Below are 21,782 nucleotides of genomic sequence, written 5' to 3'. Positions count from 1 at the left end.
ATTAGACAAGGTCAGAGGTCAAGTTGACGATTTCATAAGTACCAGTCTATGACTGCTTGTTTATATATTGGAAAAATAATGGGAAAGGAAAATAATTGATTTGGTGGACAAAATATTTTTTCCTTTTTGTTGATATCCTGGAAATCTACCAAATAAATAGATTGAAATCCTCGTACAAATGTCTACCTCCGTCTACAAGCCGGCCCTCATTTATTTATTTCTTATGTCGACACTTCGCTCTCCGTCTGAGAATGTCGAAGCTTTCGGATGACATTTTCCTCGTCCTCCTGCATTACTTCGAAACACGGATCGTTCCAGCACTCCCATTATTCGACGCCATTCTGCCAGACTGACATCTCTACAATGAGAGAGCCGTTTGTGTGTGTGTGTGTGTGTGTGTGTGTGTGTGTGTGTGTGTGTGTGTGTGTGTGTGTGTGTGTGTGTGTGTGTGTGTGTGTGTGTGTGTGTGTGTGTGTGTGTGTGTGTCACCATTTTCCTCAGAGATGACTGAACAGATATTTGTCAAGCTTTCAGAGATTCATCAGTGGGAGTTTTAAGAAAGAAAAACTTTTTTTGAAAATTTATTTCTTTTTTTCTTCAAATCTCTATCATTCCTCAGCCTTTGTAGGTATGTGAAAAGGAATATTAAATGATTCCGAACCCCATTCCTTAGTGGGTCGAGGGAAATGTTTCAGGCCCCCACCAAAAAATAGACCGGGTGAAGCTGGGTACTCCTGCTGGTGTCTCATATTTTTTTCTGCACAGACACTTTGCTTTGGATTACAACAGATAAAAAATTTTTAAAAATAGTTTGACGTCACATCGATTTAAACCACATACTAGATAACATGATTCAAATAAGCATGCTCATCAATCATTGCTGACATTTTCCTTCATCTTTTGCAACTGCCTTATCAATCAGCAATTCGATTTTTGTCCTCATCCCCTGTCACAGGATTTTGTGTTCCTGCCCCGGTAACCGATTTGAAGCCATGAATCTCCAGAATGGTCAGAGTGCTGTGTTTGTCAGTGATGGACGTACATTGTGTTTTTGGTTGTTTGCCAAACAATCCAACAAGTTTTGCAATCTGGCGATGGAACAAAGCATCTCTCAAGCTAAATGAAAAAAAAGAATTATGGACCCGAGCAGTGTGTTGCGCTAATGTCTTCTCTTCCACTCTTCCCGTGGAAAATGGTCTTCAAAACTGTATGTTGAGACCATTCCTGTTGTCTGTGTGCCAAAATGAGTTGTGGAGAACCGGAACCTAATATCTGACGTATCCACATAAATATACTAGAAGGGCACTCGGTAGAGCGCATACCTCTGCCACGTCATGCCTCATCCATGAGAACATATTGGGCCCATTACATTTTTGAAATATCATGCTTTATAGTCATATCGTCTTTGGCCCTGTCTCTCAATGGTGAAGAATCACTTTAAAAAGTAAATAATTCTCGCATCCGGATCCAGATTCGGATCTTTACCAAAATCGAATTAGTTCGTCCTTTGACACACCCAACCTCTCCACTAAGTTTCGTCTGAATCGGTCCACAACTTTTTGAGATATCCTGCACAAAAACAAACAGACAGAAAGTGGTGAAAACATCACCTCCTTCACTTCACCTTCGGTGTCGGAGATAAAATGACACCCCAAGGGTTAGTTGTCCATGAAATGATGACACATTTGCAGTTACAAATTAAAGGTGTTAATGTCTCTATCTCCATCATGTACTCGTCAAATTTGAATGGTCAATTTAGCCTTTTCTGCAAGATATTCCTCATTATATGATGTAATGTGCGACACTATCAATGACTGCTTATCAATTTGAAAATCTACTTTAAGACACGTGTTTGTACGTTGAACTTGATTATCTGTGGATATGTCGATTCTGTTTCTCACCTCCTCAAATGGTCCCTCTATGTGGAAAACGTCTTTTACCCCTTCATTGTATTAAAACAGTTTTTCATGCGATAAGAACAGTTCTTCACTCCAGTAATGGCCGTGCCTGTTGAAGGTGATTTGGAGAATCGCAGAAATGGCTCCGGCACCGACTTCATGACATTTGACACAGGTGAGTGGTATATCTTTCCTCTTTCACGCCAATTATTACCCTTGCTCGAGGAAGTGCATTTGCGTCCATTTGTTTGTTACTCACAAAATCAAAGCTTTGCAAGTATATTGGTTGGTCAGGTGTGTTATTGTTTGTATGTTAATCGCCTACAGGTCACATTTTTACTCCGAACTTCAAGAAACTTCACCACCTGGGAGAGCTAGTGACAAGGTGGAAGCCTATTGTTTTTGAGGTCAAAACGACAAAGGTCATATCTATCGTCAAGTGTGTTTTTTGACCGATTCATTTGATATCTGTGTAGACACTGAACCGTGTATAAAACTGGAAATCACGGGTGGACGATGAACCCTCATCGAGGTGAAGTCTTGCTCGACTCCTGTGAGTCTCTCTTAATTATGTACTGTTTGAACATGAGTTGGACCGTGAGTACATCTATTAATTACTTGTACTATTGGACCTTGTCTATGTACGACTGTTAATACCTCCATTAATTTCGGACGATTGGAATATACCTGAGAAATGTTGACCTTGAGAGCCCTTCCACCTTTTCGACCCCTTTTGACCATTTTAAACCTTTACACCCTTGAGAACCCAAAGACCCTTTGGGACCCTGTCTACCCAATACACCCCATTAGAACCCTAAGTAAACCTCACATCTCACAAAGTTAACCTAACACCACGCAGACCCCGTTAGACCTTCTGTCTGAAGGCCTTCTTCAATCACACTTGAGGTTCGTTCAAGAATCATACTCAAAAGCCCCCACCCCATTGGGTAAACCACCTCATTATCAAGTTAAGAGGGTGACAAATATAATTAATCGATTGCATTTATCTTTATTTTTTTCTGTTTTTTTTTTCAGATTCTTCTCATCTTGGTTAGTGGTATAGGAGGAGAAAGCCCCACATGGCAAAGAGAAAACGGTGTCCATGACAACAATTTCACCCCATTGTGGAATATTGTTGTGAATTTGAAATTGCCAAATGTCAGGAATTTTTCAACAAATCAGATTGAAACTTGCACAGCTTATTTGTACACACGTGTAGTGCATGTGTATAAAATGTCAATGAGATATTATGCTCTGTTGTTTTTCGACCTATCTGCCAATGGTGAAGAATCACTTAAAAAGTTCTCAGATCCAGATCTGGATTCGTATCTTCACGAAAATCTAATAATTTCGTTTTTGTCACCTCCCAAACTCCTCTACCAAGTTTTGTCATAACTCGTCCAAAAGTTTTTGAGCTATCGATCGTGCTATTTATCGGTTTTAGCGATATCTCTCAATGTTGAAGAATCACTTTTAAAATTCTCGTATCTGTATCAGTATCTTCACCAAATTCTCATTAATTTGTCCTTGTCACACGCCCAACCTGTCCACCAAATTTAGTCTGAATCAATGCTCACAGACAAACAGCCAGTCGTGAAAACATAACCTCTGTTGACGTCAATTAATTACGTACTCTTGGAATGTAAGGACATCTATTAATTACTTATTGGAACATTAATTCCGTGTATTATTAATTGTGTAACCCACCAGCACACATTCACCACACAAAACAAGTCCTGGCGGGGTCTGCAATCTGATTGTTTTCGCAATTTGTGATCAATGTGTTTGGAAGGTGCAGTCTCATCTGCTTATTCTTCACTCACTAATGGGTTTACCAATTATATACAAACATCTATTAACTTCTGGGGAGCGAATGAGATTTGTCCAATTAAGTCTTACCAAATGTCCAATTTTGTATTTTCATTGTAAATTAAAGAAAACAAACAAAAAACATTCATTTATCCGAGTGGATTTGATTGCAGCTTACTTCCACTCTTAAAGGTAAAAAGAAACACCAAATACAATGGAAAGGGCTTTGTTGTAGTCTTCACCTGCCAGATCACACGTCATCCAAGTGTATCCATGATTTCGGTAAAGTGTCTCCCGATCGGAACATACTTCACTCGCATTGACGCGAAGTACGTGAATCAGGTAGAAGGCAATGCCCACCAAACACCCCCCTGCTGCGACCAGGGAAAACAGGATCTCAAATCCAATGAAGAGACTTGATGTGCCTGAAGTGCTGCAAGCAAACGTCACACCACGACCATGATGCATTCCAATTCCCTGGCTTTTGTACATCGATATTTGATGAAAAGCTTAAAAAATTTAACTTCAAAAAAATTGAAAACTTCGTATGAACTTCCTCCAAACTCCCTCTTCTTGCTTACCTTGCTGACCCAACGAGAACTCCGAGCGTAATCATCCCCAACCCGAGCGTGACCCCGATCGCTCCATATAGTGCGGGTGCTCGCTTCATGTTGAAGGCCTGGTCGAGTTCTTGGACCCTCTGCAGATCTTTCCCCTCAAAGGCGGATCCCCCCACATTTGTGCCAAAGCTGGTAGACGTGACGCCGGAGCTGAAACCAGCGAGGGTCGCGTGCGACGCACCAGCGCAGATGAGCACGAGGAGGCACAGCAGCACCTGTAGAGTATGCAGGCAACCTGCAGGTCCAGGGCACGCACAGTTTCGTGACGCTCGAATAACCGGTTTCAAAATGTACAACGACGTCACAATCCGGGTTTCCTGCTCCACCCGAGACAACTTATTAAAATAATTAATAAACAGCAAAACCTCCGGCAACTTGTAATTCCGATCGAAATGTGTACTGGATGAAAGATTGTGACGACTTCAAGTTCTCGTTCTGTAAGCAGAAGGTTCAGCTCAGTATTGATGTTGGATCCTTACCTCTGGGAGTGAAGACCACCTTCAGGCAGTAACTGCATCCTTGTTCGTTTCCCATGAACCGTTGTCTCAGAAAAAACACCAACCTCACCCTCAAAACGCCGGTGATGTTTACTGATCGGTTCTTCCTATTCGCCACGAACTTCATCCATGTCGGATATGAACCGACGGAACACGACAGATCTCAAAACCTAACAAACCGGACTTCACGACTCACTGACTCGACATCTTCCGCATACCGATCTGGTCCTTCTTCTTCAATTTCATTTTGACAATGAACCTTTGAATAATGCGGTATGTGACACGGGCTCCGCTCCGTGGAAAAAGTAATTTGACTGCCATGCTTGAACTTAAACTGAACCTGTTTTGACATTACTTCTGGACGTCTGTAACCAAAATGTCTTATAAATAAGAAACATGTCCTGTGTTGTTCTTGTATGCCAGCTTGGCTGCCGGGTAGTTTTCATTTTCTTGAGGAGTGCCAATGCCACTGATGCTGTTACCCCTATACCAGTACACTGCTCCTCATTTCACCAACCTCGGAAGGACGACAGGCTGAGTCAACCCTACCTGGTGTTGATTCAGTGGCAAAAAGGGCTCCAACTCAGGACCCTAGGATCCTAAGCCAGCCACCCTAACCACCAAGCCAACACCAGGCTCATGTCAAGTGGGGTGGCTTAGAGGTATGGACACTCGCCTCCAAGCTGTCAAGCCTGGGTTCGAATCCTGACCAAGCTATAAACTGTCATGCAGGCATGATTCATCAATGTTTGTGCCGTCCCTCGGATGGACCTTAAACTGTGTCCTGTCTGCTGGCATTAGTTGGTGGACGTTAAAAATTCCACGGTGTCTTTCGCGAAGTGGAGGTGAGTTATCGCCGGTACCCTGAATAAATTACAAATCCCTGCTCTAATATACAGGGGGCACAGCGTCGTTGGTACTGCCACAGCCCTGAAAGAACTGAAAGAACACGCAGCCTGCATATCCTGCACACAAACAACGACGGGTTTGGGTCAACTCGTTGTGGATTTATTCATGTACTTTGGGTTAAAGTAAATCTGCAAACGGTCTGAGCTGGATGTACTATTCAAGAAAATATCGTTAACTCATTGTTACCCCGTAGCGGTGTAGTGCAAAGCGGGGTGAACAAATTGGTTCTGTACATCAGTCTATTTCTACGATCGAGGAACCACCTGCACTTGATTTAATTTGAATTTCATATTTTGAACACTGTGGAATACAAATCAGTTTAGCCGAACCTTGGTTCTGAATCTGGTAAATTGTATGGAGTCTCTTCCCGAGCACACAGCTCGGTATAGCAATTGCTTCGACCTGTCTGGCAGTTGAACAACATTTAAAATAATTAAAAACAGGAATCTTACTGTTTTTAGGGACGCCATAAAGGATACAAACAACAGGCACGAAGAACGAATATAACGTGTTAAAAGCATTTCTTCTTCATCATAATTTTCCTCCAGTCCGTTTGCTCTGTGGCGGCTTTGAAAAGACACCGTCCGGCGTGCCGTCCCCGACACCAGAGCAGTTCCACGCTGCCTTCCAAACACGAACACCCCTCACGTCAGACGGATGAGTCGTCCAGAGCCACGCAGAGCATCGCGTCGGTCAGACGAGGCTGCGGTGTTCCCGAAAATTGGAATTCTGCCTGAAGAGGAGGAAAGGAGTGGATTTGGGCGCTGGGCCGTGGCAACGGTCACTTCAGCCTGAGCAGCAGCAAGTTTGCTGGGGTTCATCCTCATTCCCATTCTTTCTCTCCTGTCGTTCTCCACATTCCTTTCGTCTCTTCCCAAGCTCTGCGGCGTTCCTCGGTGTCTGGATCCAGTAATATATTTGTGCGAAGTGATCCAAGTTTTTCGGGATGGAATGATCAGTCAGGGTAAGAGAAAGTGTATGTGTGTTTGATTTGTTTGTGTTTCTGTGTCCAATTCCTCCCCCCCCCTCCATTTCCTCTCTCTGAATTTTCCTGCCATTTATTGCATTGTTATTTTCTCTCATTTGAATTTCTCTTTCATTTCTACTTGTCATTCCTCCAGTCATTTCTTGCTCTTTCACGTCTTTAATAAATTAATTCAACTGTTGAATGTGTCCTGATTTATCCTGCTTGTGGTTTATCTGAAAATGCCTTCTTGGGGCAATTGGACCAAAGTTGTAATCACAACGGTCGCCCAGATATTGCAGAACGTGGCATTGGTTTGTTTGGCTAATTAATTAACTGCCGCACAGTTAACGGCACGGTTCCCCATTTGCATCGTTCAACTCACCGGTATGGTAAACCAACTTTCGGCACGAAGATCCGGCCAGAGTTGAGTGTTGCAGATGACGTCCGTGGTCTCTCAAACACACCGTCCTGATGGAGTGATCCATCCGTAACAATATATTTGAATACTGTGGACCACAAATCGCCTTGTTTGCACTTCCAAAAACCTCCAGTTTAACAGTACTTAGCAAAACTTTTTACTATTTAGCTATTTACTGCACGCTCTGATGACGGAGTAACAGTTTGATTCAGACAAACGTGGCGGTGCCTAACGATGCAACAACAGAGCACCCCAACTTCGCCCAAAAGATGTTTGTTTTTGCATATTTTTCTCAAAGATCGTTCAAAAATCGTCATTTTCTCCGAGAAGAGTTGGCAGAAGGTTCAGCTCTGGCCTGTTCCGTTTGACCCATCGGCTTCGTATGGTCGCCATTGCACCTGGTGTTCAAAGTTCCTGAACAAAGCTCATATCGATCGTGCTTGGAAATGGAAAGCAAGAGTTGAAAAGACCCTTCCCATCTCCTTTTTCTCAAGACTGCGCTGGCCGGGTCAGGTGTTCGATGACCTCTAGTTATTGAAATATTGATTTGCATGCAGTTACTGAAGTTGACAACAAACCGAAACCCGTGATGTTTGTTGTTCCACGCTGATTATAACTTGCCCTAAACAAACACATACCAACTCTCAATCGGCATTGTCAGTTTTTTTTTGCATGTTTTGTTTATAAATTACTGTCAATACGACGAGCTACGTTCAGTGAATGGCAGACATTTTTATGGTCAGTCGAGGCCTCTTTATTGCCATCCCAATCATTGCAATTCATCTCTCCCTTTTGGATGTTTTTCGATATTGAGGTCAAAATAATGCGAAAGCCCGATAAAGGCAGGAATCCTGTATCCTGTACTGTAAATGGTGGAGACTTGTAATACTCTCCCCCACCTGGAGGAGGAGCAACACCATACACATTTACATGGAGAATTTGCGTCCGTCCCCAAACCCTCAAGACCACCGGCAAAGATAAAAACACCCCTATGCATTAATTGGGGTTCTGCTGATCCTCTGCAGCAAGTCTGGATGGAATTGGCCCAGAACTGTAGGAGGAGTAGTCCGACAAACAAACCCACAAACACCAGTCAGTGAATTATACCGTCGTAAGGAGTACATCATGTGAAGAGGGGCCATTCAGAAATTACGTTACGTATTTTTTGCCCAAATCTGACAAGCCCCATGCTCCTTAACGCTTCGACAGACTTCTAAAATATTACGCAATGCTCGATGAAGACACTGCCTCCCCACCCCGTATTTCATACCTTAATCCCGGGATGATATTTTAACCAATTGTTTTTTGAGTTACTCCGAACTATATTTGGAAAATATACACCAGCAGGTAGGTCGTACGAGCAACAAGGCATACCTTGCTGCCAGTTCAACCAATGACCTCTGGTTGGTTCCAAGTTCTTGTGCATTTTCGGTGCTTACCTCCTTTATCGAACTTTCAATGTTTTAGAGTACATTCCTCATTCGTATCGGTGAACTGAAAGACGATTTTCTGCTCCATACCATCCAGATCTTTCGCAACATTGTTTCAATCTTTGAAAACTAATCAAAGAAAGTTGAGTAATTGGACCATTTTCAGAGGGAACAATGTGGACACAATAACGCACAGGTGCTGCCATCTTGGGTCGGTAAGCATTGACCAGTCTTGACCGAGTCGATCAACGTTGATAATAATTGGCTGTTCGTCACTTCCTCGCTCATGACATCTCCAGAAGGAATACCATAATGCGGCATTTGAAACAATTTATTTGGCCGTTTTTCTCGAATTGATGTGCAAAGAAAAATGTGGGAACATTGGTGATTTCTCATCACCATATTGTTGTTATGTTCAGCACTTCTGGTATTGATATCAGGTTGCCCACAAGAATTTGCCATGGGATGACATGCTACAGATTTTTGACCCACAGCCTGGAAGGGAGATGCCTAGTCTGTGGCTGGCTTCGGATGCCAGCTTTGCGATATGATTGGCCAGGGGTGAGAGGATGGGGAGGGTGGTAGCTCATGATGAAGCCTTGAAGTTAGACTAATCTTCTTCCAGTGTCTGACCATTGAGATACAGATCGGTGGGTCTGTTTGACGATCCTTCTGCAGCGACAAGGTAAAGACGTCTTCCAGGATTGAAAATGATCAGGAATACTTCAGAAACCTGTTTCCACTGTGCATATTCAACCCTATTCAATATTATATCATTTTCACCTGCCAGTCTGAGATTTGGTGATGAAATGTATTGATGTTTGATTACTCTTCCAGCCTTTCATTTCTTTCCTTTCCATTAAATGTTTTCAAGTCTTCGATGTGGATTTGCAAGACATGATTTCATTTGTAATTTTATTTAGCCTTTCTAATAGACCTCATGATTGTTTTAGACTTTAGAGTCTATGATGTTCCTCACCATCCACAACAGGATTTTATTTTCCATCACATGATGTATGAAGTATTTCAGAACGTTAATATAATCTAAATAATTCCAACTTTGCAGATAAAAAATTAATTTCAGAAGTGTAGTGTTCTTTTCATTTCACAATGTCAAATACTTTATACAATACTTATCGACCAGACTCGGTGACATGATGGTGAGATTGTCCGCATCGAGTCTGGGAGGTCGATGGTTCGAGCCACGGCCGAGTCGTACCAAACACTTTAAAAATGATATGAGCTGCTTACTTGCTTTTGATGCCTGGCATTTAGAAAGGAGAGAGCACGGACAAACAACAACATGTTGACAACCATTGTGCAGTCTTGATGGGCCTAATTAATGGCCTTGATGTGTTGAAGTTCCTTGGAAGGGAAATTGAAAAATTATTATTACTACTTGTGACTTGTGAGAAATTAATTGAAACTTGATGTCACTATGAGGCCTGACGATGCACCCGCTGATTTAAAATTGTCGAAGAGCTTCGTTTTTCTTTCCTGTTTCGACACTTCCTTTATCATGACATTTTTACCCACGTTTTGGCAATTTTGAACAAGGGAATGAAACTGCACAACCTTCAAATTAGAAACTTTTTTTTTGAACAGCTATTTGCAAAGTGTTAGAAAAGTTTTTGTTACTTATGACTTGACAACTGTCTCCTTCACCTTGCTAATGGTCTTTATCCTTAGTGTTGGGTTGGATGAGTGTGCACCATTTTCCTCTTGCGATCTGTGGCATCTTATCTTTCCACCCCAACTGTCCTCGCATCATCTTTTGCACAATCCATCCATCATTGTCGTCTTCCTCGGGACCTCTTTCCTGGCACTGCCATATCGATGGCTTGCTTGATGGCTTCTGTGCTACAGCACAACTTCTTTCCACATGTCTGAACCATTTTCATCTCTGACTTATCAGCTTATCACCAATTGACGTTGAACTCCAACCCGTTGCCTTATCTCGGTCTGAGGTAAGTCCTGCTCAACCATCTCTGCAGTCGTGTTTCTGTAGCTTCCAAACATGTTTCATCTTGATTCTGATTCTGATGTCCCATGTACTCTTTACAGAGTGTTGGTGCTGCCGAAGCAGTTTCTTGGCAAGGGTCGTACTTGGTGGTTATTCCATTGCCTTCCCAGTGTTGTTTATAAGTGCTCTATCCTTTTAAATGCTGAATGTCCAGCAAGGAAGCAGAATGTACCATTTTTAAAGTCTTTGTTATTACTCAGCCGGGATTTGAACCACCGACTTCCCAGACGAGTCCGATTTAATCTTGACATTTGGCGGAATTCCATTACTCAGTTCCATGCAGTGTAACTCGCTGGGTAGATCTTACTTTCAGACAGTCTTGTATATTTATTGCTCTTTGTTAGTAAACCTACACCTTGATGATCACATAAAACTCATGTTTTCATCCCCGATCGGTTTCACAGGAGGGGACTGTAGGTTTGCCGTCAGTCTGTCTGTCTGTCCGTCCCACCAGTGGTTTTATTTATTTATTTATTTAGACTTTTTTCCCATACCCTCTAACATATTCAAATGAAACTTGGTCCATGGCTTTATTGTGCTAAGTTATGGAACAAGTTCGAGTTTCAGTGCGTTTCATCAATTTTTCACAAACTTATGCCCTTTTCGACTTCGAAAATATCACATCGGTAGGGCACATGTAATGCAAAGCAATTATCGCATTATCGCTCTTGTTTCACTCCACTTCAGTACTGATCCAATGTTTTTACGATTCTCTTCTTTGCACCCTCCCCATTCACATTATTCTTTGTTCATCGTCTGCATTGACTCACCCTGATTTTTGGCAAGCACAGCCACTTGGATGTTGGGATGTTTCCATGTTTTTAGCATTCATCATTTCATTCTTGTTTGCATTTACTCTTCGGCCATCCTTTCCCAAGGCAGTTTGCCAACTCTGAATTATTGTTGTGAGTCTTCCCTTTGACTGGCTATAGAACAGCAAGGTCATCCACAAATAACGGTTCCAATGGTGTTTCCTTTACTGAGTTCCGCTTTCAGCACTGCCAAGAGTAATGGTCTTGGAGCTGAATCCTGGTGGATGCCTCTTCTTATCTAAAAATATAATGTCCTCATAAGGTGTCCTCACTGTTTGTGCCTTGTCAAATATGCTTTTAGATATTCGTGCTTGTTTTTCTGCAACATTTTTTTTTATTCCAAAACTCTAATACACTATGTTTTAGAACCTGATAATCAGCTTTTCCAAAGTCTAAGATTTTATCAACCCCATGTACAGTTTCTTGTTTCCTAAAGTGAATCTTTTTGCATCTGTTTCATGATGAAAATGGCACTGATGGTGCCCTTTCCTGTCCCAAAACTATACTGCATACATCTGTTATGGATACACACTTGGTCTACAAAACATTAGGAACACCTGCTCTTTCCATGAAATAGACTGATCAGGTGAATCCAGGTGAAATCTGTGATCCCTTATTGATTGCACCTGTAAAATCCACTTTAATCAGTGTAGATGAAGGAGAGTAGATAGGTTAAAGAAGGATTTTTAAGCCTTGGGGTGATTTGAGACATGGATTGTATATGTGTGCCATTCAGAGGATGAAATGTGCAAGACAAAAGATTGAGCATCTTTGAAAGGGGAATGGTCGTTGGTGCCAGGCGCACCGGTTTGATTGTGTAAACAACTGCAACGCTGCTGGGTTTTTCATGCTCAACAGTTTCCCGTGTTTAACAGGAATGGTCCACCTCCTCAAGGACATCCAGTGAATGACAGGCCAGTGGTCAAAAATGGCTCCTTGATGAAAGAGGCCAAAGGAAACTGATACGAATTGTGCAGAGCACTAGACGGCTACAGTTCGTCAACTGACAGTCCAGTGCAACATTGGTGCTGAAAGACCCATAAAATAATGAACAACTCGTCGTACCTTGACATGAATGAGGTATGGCAGTCGACGACTGCGCAGAGTTCCACTTCTTTCATCAAAAAGCAAGAACCTGCAGTTACATTGGGCTCAGGAACGAAAACACTTGAGGATTGGATAAACATTGCCTGGTCTGATGAATCCCGGTTCCTACCGTTTTATGCTTATGTGAGGACGAAGGTCTGGAGAAAATCACACGAGTACATGTGTCCACATCGCAGGTTGGTGGTGGTGGTGTCATGGTGTGGGGTGTGTTTTCATGGCACACATTGGGCCTCTTGATAAAAGTGGAGCAACATTTGAATGCCACAGGATATCTGAACATCATTGCCAATCAGGTGCATCCCTTCATGGTACCAGTGTATCCATCTCCGAATGGATTTCTTCAGCGAGATAATTCCCCATGCCACAAGGCAAGGATTGTCCAGGAATGGTTCCACGAACATGACAGTGAATTCAGCTTCCTGCAGTGGCCTGCACAGTCACCAGATCTCAATCCAAATGAGCATCTGTGGGAGGAAATGGAAGGAGATATTCGGAGTAGAGATCCACTACCAGCCAACTTGACACAACTGTGGGAAGCATTGGAGTCAACACGGGCCAACATCCCTGTGGAGACCATGCCCCAAATAATTGAGGCTATTCTGAGGACAAAAGGGGGTCCAACTCAATATTAGGAAGGTGTTCCTAATGTTTTGTACACTGAATGTGTATCTATATATCATAAATAGTGCCACCTTTGGTGGTAGTTGGCATTATAGATCATCTTCCTTTATCTTTTTCATAATATAATGGAATCTTCTAAAAATTGTGATATGGAGTATAATATGTTGTGATAAATAAAATTTCTTTCAAAAATGACAAAAATTATTAAGTGCATTTCCAAGAATGTGCCGCAGCACTTTGCTCACTGAAGGTGGGCCGAGAAGGGTACTCCCACCCGGAGGGCAGGAGTGCCCACGAGTTTCATCAATGAAGCATTTCATCAATCTTTGAACCATGTATACCTCGATACAATTGTAACGTCTTAGTCTCTCTTTTTCTGTTCTCTCCTGTTCGCGAGTTTGCACATTATCTTTTCCACCCTTCCTGGTATCCACTGTGCTGTGAAATGTTGGTATTCATCCTTGGTATCCCCCCTATTCAGCATTTTGGTATCTTTGGTACTCTTGGTATCCTTTGTATCAACTGCTTTTGGTGGTAATCTATACCATTGGTATCCAGCTTTTTACTTTTGCTTTTTACGAGCTTTTACTTTTGATACCTCCATTTTTGTCCTTTTGTCGCTGGCCTGTTCCCTTCGAAACAATGTTCAGTGCACATAGCATCAGCTTGATTCCACTGTAATGACTGCATGTTTGCTTGTGTGCCTTCTCTGTTGTATATTGGGATCATTATTTTGTTCCATTCATCTGGCATTCTTTATTCAGATGCCAAAAAACTCAGAAAAAGTCCCTCATCATTTCAACACTCATTGTTAATCCTTTTATCATGTCCACAACAAAAACATTTGACACCAGATAATTTCTCAGATTTCATTTTTTTTCTGACATGCTGTTCTTACTTCCTCTCATGTAATTGGCAGAACATCGGTTTCGTTGCACTTCTCTTCGCCAAGTTTGTCTCTCGGATTATCCACTTTCAACAAATATTCTGCATTTCGTTCTGTATTTTCTCAAATACAGTCGTGGTCTTTCATCGTGTACTGTTTCGAATCACAGCCCAGCTATAAACTGTCATCCCCGTGTTTCACAGGCAGGGTGATTCATCGACAGGTGCGCTGTCCCTCTGACTTAAATATCCCATGGTATCCTTCACAAAGAGTAGGTGAGCTATCACCAGCACCCTCAACAAATTACAAATACATGCTCTGACCTACAATGGGCACTGCATCGGCAGCACAGCCATGCCCTCAGCCAATGATGCTACCCCACAGACCTGTGCTGCACACGAGTGAACGATATGGCGAACCACTTCCTTCTCTCTTTGATTCTGTCACCACTCATAATAATATCGCCATGATAATCTTTGACACGTCTTGGTCTCGTTCTCTGTTCTCTCCTGGTAAGTTATTTTGCACACAATCTTGTCCACCCTCCATGTTATCCAGCTTTACTGTAGTATTGGTATTCATCCTTGGTATTCCTGCTCGGTCAGCCTTTTGGTATCTTTGATACTGTTGCTTTCCTTGCGATCCATTGGTTTGGAACTACACTGATAGCTTGACTGGTATGGGCTTTCACTTTTGATACCTCCAATTTTTCCAACTACTTACCTCTGCAGCACTTCTTTACATCATCATCATCATCATCATCATCATCATCATCATCATCATCATCATCATCATCATCATCATCATCATCATCATCATCATCATCATCATCATCATCATCATCATCATCATCATCATCATCATCATCATCATCATCATCATCGTGCTCGAAGCTGTTTCTTGGTGCGGGTCACAATTCCAGATGGGTCAAAACTCTGACACAGTTCTTTATTACCTCCGTGGAGGAATGATTACCTTCGGTGATGGAGATTATGTTTTCTACCCTTTTTGTTTGTCTGTCTGTGAGCAGGATATCTCAAAAAATTGTGGACGGATTCGGACTAAACTTGGTGGATGAGTTTCGTCAGGGACAAGAACATGCCGATTAGATTTTGGTTCAGGTCCAGATCCAAATCCGACCTCTCGATGGATACAAAACATAAACTGCTCAACCTGGCGGAGGTATGCGCTCCACCGATTGCCATTCCAGTTTGAGCCTGTTTTATTATTATTCCACTTTTTGTGTGCTTTCTTTTGTCTTCTCACTGCTTCTTGCACTTGCTCATTCCACCGCGATCCATTGTTCTCTGCCTTTTTGTAACTTGTTATTCTATACGCTTCCTTTGAAGTTACCGTCATGCTTTCCTTCATTTTGTTCCATTGTTGTTGTATTTATTACTCCTTCTCTATTACTGCAGTAGTTTGTTTTTGCTTGTAGGCCTCCGACACTTCACCATTCAGTTCACTCGTGTTTTATCTTTTTCTCAACCCTCTCTCTCTTTATCACCACTGCACCCTCTTTTTCTGAACAACCAAAGTAAGAAATTTCTGTTTATGGAGCTCAGTTTTGCCAGCTATTATTTTACAACCAACTACATTTTGTATTTTGTTGTTTCTTGTGATCATCATGTGGTCTATTTGGCTTTATTCAGCCCACTTTGATCAAACTTGAGCTTTCTCTCTTCTGGAACCATGTGTATTCAAGTGTTAAATCGAGTTGTTGGTTTTATCACTTATTTTTAAATTCTTGCACCCCAAGTCTCCAAGAGGTACACACACTCACTTCTTAGGTTTCGAGCCTGAGTTTGAATCCTGACCCTGCTATAGAACGGTCATGCCAGTGTTTCACAGGCAGGGAAAGGCATCAATGTCTGTGCCGTCCTCCGAATGAACGTTGTACTGGGCGGCCCATCTGCCGGCATTAGTTTGTGGATGTTAAAGATCCCACAATGTCCTTCACAAAGAGTCATATCAGTAAGCTATCGCTGGAACCCTGAACAAATTCCTGCCCTGACTGCTGGGAAGGCAAAGACAAACCACCCAGGATAACCCTTGACAAGAAACTGCTTACGTAGCAATGACGCACTGTAAAAAGTATGGTAGATCTGATGTCATTTGTGAGAAAGCTTAAAACGTTTTTTTTTTTGGCCAAAGATATCTTGTTTTCGAGTTTGTTTGTTTTTCAAAGACAGAAACTGTTGACCTCTCTGTGTTAATTCAGAAGCAGGCCCTCATTCTTGGCTTGGTCAGGAAATGTCAGTAATTCTCATAGATTTTGACTCGACTGACTCGAGATGCAATAGATAGTATTGTCGTGTCCAGGGGGTTTAACCTACCCGGACGGATAGCCAAACAGTTCTCCCTTGGTGGTGAACGCGTGATCCTTGGAGATTATGGCGCGGAAGGAAGGGCAGCAAAGGCACGGAACAGACGGCACACACGTACCAGGCACAGCACAGGGGTTTATTCTCGAACCCACGACAAATAGACAACACAAGCAACTTAAATAAATACGGGGGTTTAATGAGAATAAATCAAATCTTTACAATGGTAATAATTCAAAGTGTAACTCGAAAGAGCAATCAGAGATTGTAGACCCTCACCAGGACTTCTTTTGAGTGGTGTGGATCTTTTAGGTTTTAGGGTAAGTCCAATATGGCTGCCAAACCATGTGACCTATGTCATCATATGTGTGAACCTTTTGTTCCTCAAGGACAGGCGGTCATAGTACATGTAAAGTTTCATCTCGATCTATTCAGCCATTTCAGAGAAGATGATTTTTTGAAGGTGTAAAAAAACAAAAACAATGTGGCTGCCGAATCACGTGACCGATGATGTCATCAGTTTTTTTTTTTCTGTGGACCATTTTATCCAGAGATCACCCTCAAACATTTTCGTACTGATCGGATGTGGTGTTCTCCACATGCAATGATGACGTCATAACGAATGCACCTCTGACATGAAAAAAAATCGCACTCATTCCCCATGAGGAGTACTTGCTATGTGCCAAGTTTAAATTTTCCCCTTGATGCGGTTTCAGAGAGAGAGGTCCAAAGTTTTCTGTTTAAGGTCCGTTTAACTAGAGGTCACGTGGCTTCCTGAACGGGGAGTGCACCCTCGGCAAAGCACCAATCTTATCTTGATTAGATCTTGATTAGATCTTGATTAGGGTGGCCGAGCGTTTAACCGCTGGTGCATGCCGAATACGACAGGTTAATTAGTTTGGAAACTAATCTCCCAGTCTATCTGGGTTCAGACAATGCTGGATCAATGGAAGGAAAGGACAAGCATGGACAGGTTGAAACGTCAACAAGGAATTTATTAATAAGAAAAAATGAATCAACGGAAGAACTTTTTATTCCTTTGTGGTGAAAATAGGTGAATTCAAATCAATCAAAATAATCTCAAGCAAATAAAGGAATTAACCAGGCATTAATAGAAAAACAGACAAAGAGCAGATGCTTATCATGATGCCGAACTTAGCGATGAAACATTAAACAAGGGTATCCACAGCAGATCACTCGGGGGGGGGGGGGGGGGAGCGAAGAAATCCGGTCTCTGCTTACCAAGGAAGAAGTCGGCATGCATCAAATAAAATGTCCCAAAATGTGTGAGCGTGCCTTGATCCACTACCAGCACCCTGCCTCGCCGTGCACGCACCCGCAAACAGGCTCGAGCACCAATCGGCATCACGTCGTCACTCCCAGGAACCAGGGACGCCAACATTCAGGTATGAGAAGAACCAGCAGGAACGGTCCAACCGTCACCCACCATCAGGAGCTGTAACCAACGGACAGCTGTAAGGCACTGGAAGGAGCCGCAAGAACCTGTGAGGCGCTGTAACCAGCTGTTACAAAACTGTCAGGAAGTCACCAACTGATTGGAGCAACTGCAACAAACTCACAAATTGTCAACGACTCATCAACTGACAGGAAAGCGGTCCTCCCATCCTTTTTATAGGCGATTTGACTGGGCAGAGCCTCAAGCAGACTTCAGCTAAATCCACCTTGTGCATTGGCACATCGCTGCACGTGACCAACCGTCAACCTCACGATCATACCTTCCTTACCAGAGTGAGATGCAACCCCAAATCAACACAGGCCTGGCTTACGATTCCATGTTTTGGGTGCTCGACGAACGGCAGAAAGCAGCCATTTGCCAGAATTACCGAGTGAAAACGTGAAGTGCTCACAAAATGTCAACAACAATCACCTCTCCGTTCAGCCCAACACGAACAAGAGCCAGCCAGCATCCACAGAGCTGCTGAACGGGGCGTTGAACATCGATGGAAAAAGGTGGATGTCAAACGTCGATGAAAGAGAGGTGGGTGTTGAATGCCATGAAAGAGATGTGGGTGAGGTCAATGATCCACAGCCATATTTGACCGTCAGAATAACTGCACAGGAAAAGCCCGCGGCGTGCTTAATCAAATGTCCTGTAAGTCCAAGGTGTAAATAAATCGTCCACCTCCAAGCCAATGTGTCCTGATGGAAGGGGGGTGGACGAGCCTCCGTTGGGCCAACGGCTATCTCGCGTACACTCGATGTTCACTGGCAGCATCCCAGTCCTGCCACGCGAACCATTAAGCCAACACCAGGCATATTGTTGTTTACATGAAATGTGAAATGGCTGTTGAATTTGTTTGTAGTACAGATGTTTCGAACCAGACAGCAACCACACATTAAGATAGCAAGCAGTGTAATATGTTGTCAAGGAGTCTCCAAGCAAACCACACAACTTTCTACCCACACCTTATCAGAAACTTGTGATTGTTTCAGGGTACCAGTGAGAATTTGCTTCCTCTTCATGGAATACACCTGTGCGATATTTCCCATCCACCAACAGCCAGTGCCAGTAGCCTGGTCCTCCAGCTTAACATCCTTCCGGTGGACGGGGCACACATTTATGCCTCGCCCTGCATGTGAAACACCAGGGTGACAGTTGAAAGTTGGGTCCAGATTCAAACTCTGGCGAGACAGCTCAGAGGAGTGTGCACACACACCTCTAGGCTATTCTGCCAGCCACCATTTAAAAAAAAAAAATACATGTGAGGGAAACAAATACAAAAGCAGTATCAGAAAAATGAAAATACTTTACAACCCAAATTGTTGTGCTGTCAAAATATATCAGGTTGTTTTTTTTTTTTTTGTCTCAAACTTCCATGTATGTAACAAATATACCTTCACGTGAAGAACAATAACACAAGTCGGTCATTTTTCCTTTCCGTGAATGCAAAGGAAATCGGTCGGAATGAGGGGGAAAAAAAAACATCAACCTGGTAGAAATTCTCAGATTGAAACACCAAACCCACCAACCCAAAATGGTGCACAAGAGAGCTTACTTGCTCTCACTTTATGTTCTTACAGAGCCGACGGATTGTGTGTGCTTTATGCTGAGAGTTAAGTTTGTATTGCTATTAATCATAAACTGCTGTCATCAGCATTCAAAAATGTTGCAAGTTCAAGTTACGAGTTCATGAAACTGCTTTGAATACCTAGAGCATAACTGTCTTACTTTGTTTCATTGTTTGTTTGTTTGTTTGTTATTGTCTCTGTAATTTCTCTTTGTGTCTTCCTTGTCGAGTGTTTCTGCTGTGTCATCAGTTTCCAATGATGAGAGACCTTTATCAAGCTTGTGGTGTGAAGGGTCCAAAATTGCACCGATATGTTCACACAAAGTGCTTCCAGCTTGTGTTTTGCTCCACCAATGCATCCGCAGGTGCAGTGCACTGGACCATGCAGTAGTTCTTACCACAGTTGTTGTCCCAAAATTCTGATCCGGCGACACGGTAGCAAATTGCGAACTCCAGCATGTCACCCACGTGAAGGAAATGGGGTGCAGGCAGATGGAAGGAGAAACGGTCGCTCTCAAGAACAGCGGCACCGTGAGACCACTCGGCTTCTTCAACCTCCCTCGGAACGTAACGTGCGACTGCATCCAGGTAGGTCCGCCATCTATCGAGAGAGTAGCGCACGATCACTGTTTTTTGGAAATCCAGGTTGAGGACACGAATTAATCCTGATATGCTTATCTCCCCAACGAACACGCGATCCAGGCACACGATGCGCTTTCTGAGCGTCTCGGCGAAGCTTTCACTTTTCCCTGGCTGCGGAAACGTGGGATCTAGTGGAGCACGGGAAGGCACTGCAGGCTGTTTGCACAGGCATGGTGGAAAAGCGACCCGCAGCAGCGCTTGCTGATATAGACCGAGAAGGACTCTCTCGGGAATGTGAGGGGTGTCTGTAGTCCTGAAGCGGTGCACAGCCGCGAGGTCGAGGCCGAGCGAATCCGCAAAGCGAACACATTTCCGTGTGGTGCATGGCTTGCTGGCTGCAGAAACGTGCTCCGTGCTATGGCTTGTGCATGGGAGAGACAACGTACGACGACGTGCACCAGGAGAAACACGTGCGCATTGTGCACTGCAGTCTCTTGCTGCCGGATCTGCTGGTCCATTTTCGAAGCAAGGTGGAGGAATATTACCACGGCATCGTGGCTTTGAGGCAGAGGAGAGCAATACGGTGTGTGGCAGACCGAGCGAGGAGTATGGCAACGTAGATACAAATGGGCTCTCCATAATGGAGTACAGCTGGTGCAACTCGCCACGTCCCAGATGAAGTGAAAAGAAGTCAGACCACTGTGGTCTGGGTGTGCGTGTGATCTCCACACAAAGTTTGATCGGAGTAGAGCCAAGTTCTTTGTCATAGCTTAATGTGGCTCCTCCTGGCTTTCGGGCTTAACTCAAGAGGCGATGGATGTCAGTCGTAACTCGAGATGAAAATTCAGTTCAGCCTCGATGATGACATTGAGTATTTGCTGTTTCAACTTTTGAAACATGCTATATATAGTGGGTTGCCAAGCATTTATACATCGTAAGACTGGCACACTATGTTTGAATGGGCTTTCTTAATTTTTAAAAATACAAGCAGGAAAATTGTGGAAATTATTGCTTGCAAATGTGATTATCTAATGTCAGCTGATCATCTGTTCTGCTCAGTGCAGGTAAAAGATACAAGAGAGGCTGGTGGCACTGAGTGTGCCATTTCTCCCTAAAGTGGGTTCATTGAGGACAAGAATTGTATCTTGTGATCATGCTGCTCAATGAAATATCTTTCAATGCAAAACAAAAACGAGAAGGGCACTTTTTGACATCACGATGTCACCAGACATGCCTCCACCCACATTATTACATCATTATAATACTTGCACCAACTTTGATTTAAATCCCTGAAACCAGATTCAAAATATTAAATAATTATGGCTGCCAGACCATACGTTCGATCAGGCTGAAATTTATAACATATTGTAGCGGTGCTGGCGGTTAAGGTTCAACCCCTGACCCAAATTGTGGTGACGGGCGGTTAACACCGCCAGCCCGGATAGCCGAGCCGTTTTCCTTCGGGAGGTGGACACGTTGATCCTCGGAGATTATAATGCGCACGGGAAGGGTGGGGTGCAATGGCGGAGCGATGGAGGCACGGGGAGAGCACAACACAGGGGGCATTTATACTCGAACCCCACGACAAATACACGGACACAGCAACTTAAAATAAACACTGGAATTTAATGAAAATTGACAAATATATACAAAGAACAATGATTCAGATATAATAATAATCGTGAGATAAATTAAACCAAAAGTTGAGGCACCTCTACACCCAGACTTAAACGCAGACGAGGGGAAACAAAACAAAAGCAAATCCTTCCTTTATTCCTGCACTTAGCTTGGTCCAGAGATGGTCTTTGTGGAGTTTGGAATTGAGACGCTTCATCCTGCACGTGTCGACA

General features: G+C 43.1%; 2 protein-coding genes and 1 long non-coding RNA gene across 5 annotated transcripts in view; 1 reads left to right on the top strand and 2 right to left on the bottom strand.

The window, feature by feature from the left end:
• The window catches only part of LOC147027585 (uncharacterized), a 24,742-nt gene extending 19,697 nt beyond the window's left edge, over nt 1-5,045 (bottom strand). The window contains exons 1-3 of the mRNA XM_085877102.1: nt 4,807-5,045; nt 4,289-4,562; nt 3,950-4,140 (exon numbers count right to left, since the gene is read on the bottom strand). Of these exons, the coding sequence (XP_085733228.1) occupies nt 3,950-4,140; nt 4,289-4,562; nt 4,807-4,951 (610 nt within the window). The 5' untranslated portion in view covers nt 4,952-5,045. The remainder of the gene's footprint in view (nt 1-3,949; nt 4,141-4,288; nt 4,563-4,806) is intronic.
• Nucleotides 5,046-10,132: 5,087 nt separating this feature from the next.
• LOC147027584 (uncharacterized) lies at nt 10,133-20,327 on the top strand. 2 transcript variants are annotated; one of them, XR_015057120.1, is made up of 4 exons: nt 10,133-14,509; nt 15,028-15,179; nt 19,716-19,938; nt 20,053-20,327. It is a non-coding gene; the product is annotated as an uncharacterized LOC147027584 (long non-coding RNA). The 2 variants fall into 2 exon arrangements; XR_015057119.1 differs by having other exon boundaries at nt 10,133-15,179.
• On the bottom strand, nt 17,302-20,571 carry LOC147027583 (protein phosphatase 1 regulatory subunit 3E-like). 2 transcript variants are annotated; one of them, XM_085877097.1, is made up of 2 exons: nt 18,210-20,571; nt 17,302-17,777 (listed from the first exon to the last, which is right to left on the bottom strand). In XM_085877097.1, exon 1 carries the CDS (start codon nt 20,569-20,571, stop codon nt 19,666-19,668), a length of 906 nt encoding a protein of 301 aa, XP_085733223.1. In that variant the 3' UTR covers nt 17,302-17,777; nt 18,210-19,665. The 2 variants fall into 2 exon arrangements, with proteins under 2 accessions (XP_085733223.1, XP_085733224.1); XM_085877098.1 differs by having other exon boundaries at nt 17,302-18,564; nt 18,749-20,571.
• Nucleotides 20,572-21,782: the final 1,211 nt, after the last annotated feature.

The sequence above is a fragment of the Eptatretus burgeri genome, chromosome 4, assembly GCF_056783735.1.
Source record: "Eptatretus burgeri isolate ZD-2024b chromosome 4, Ebu_testis_v1, whole genome shotgun sequence".
Lineage (NCBI taxonomy): Eukaryota > Metazoa > Chordata > Myxini > Myxiniformes > Myxinidae > Eptatretus > Eptatretus burgeri.
The sequence above is the reverse complement of the archived record's forward strand: the minus strand, read 5'-3'. Positions and strand labels throughout refer to the sequence as shown.

Bases quoted from the DNA above. Each gene is read 5' to 3' on its own strand.
- LOC147027583 (XM_085877097.1), bottom strand. From the start codon at position 20,571: ATGGAGAGCCCATTTGTATCTACGTTGCCATACTCCTCGCTCGGTCTG.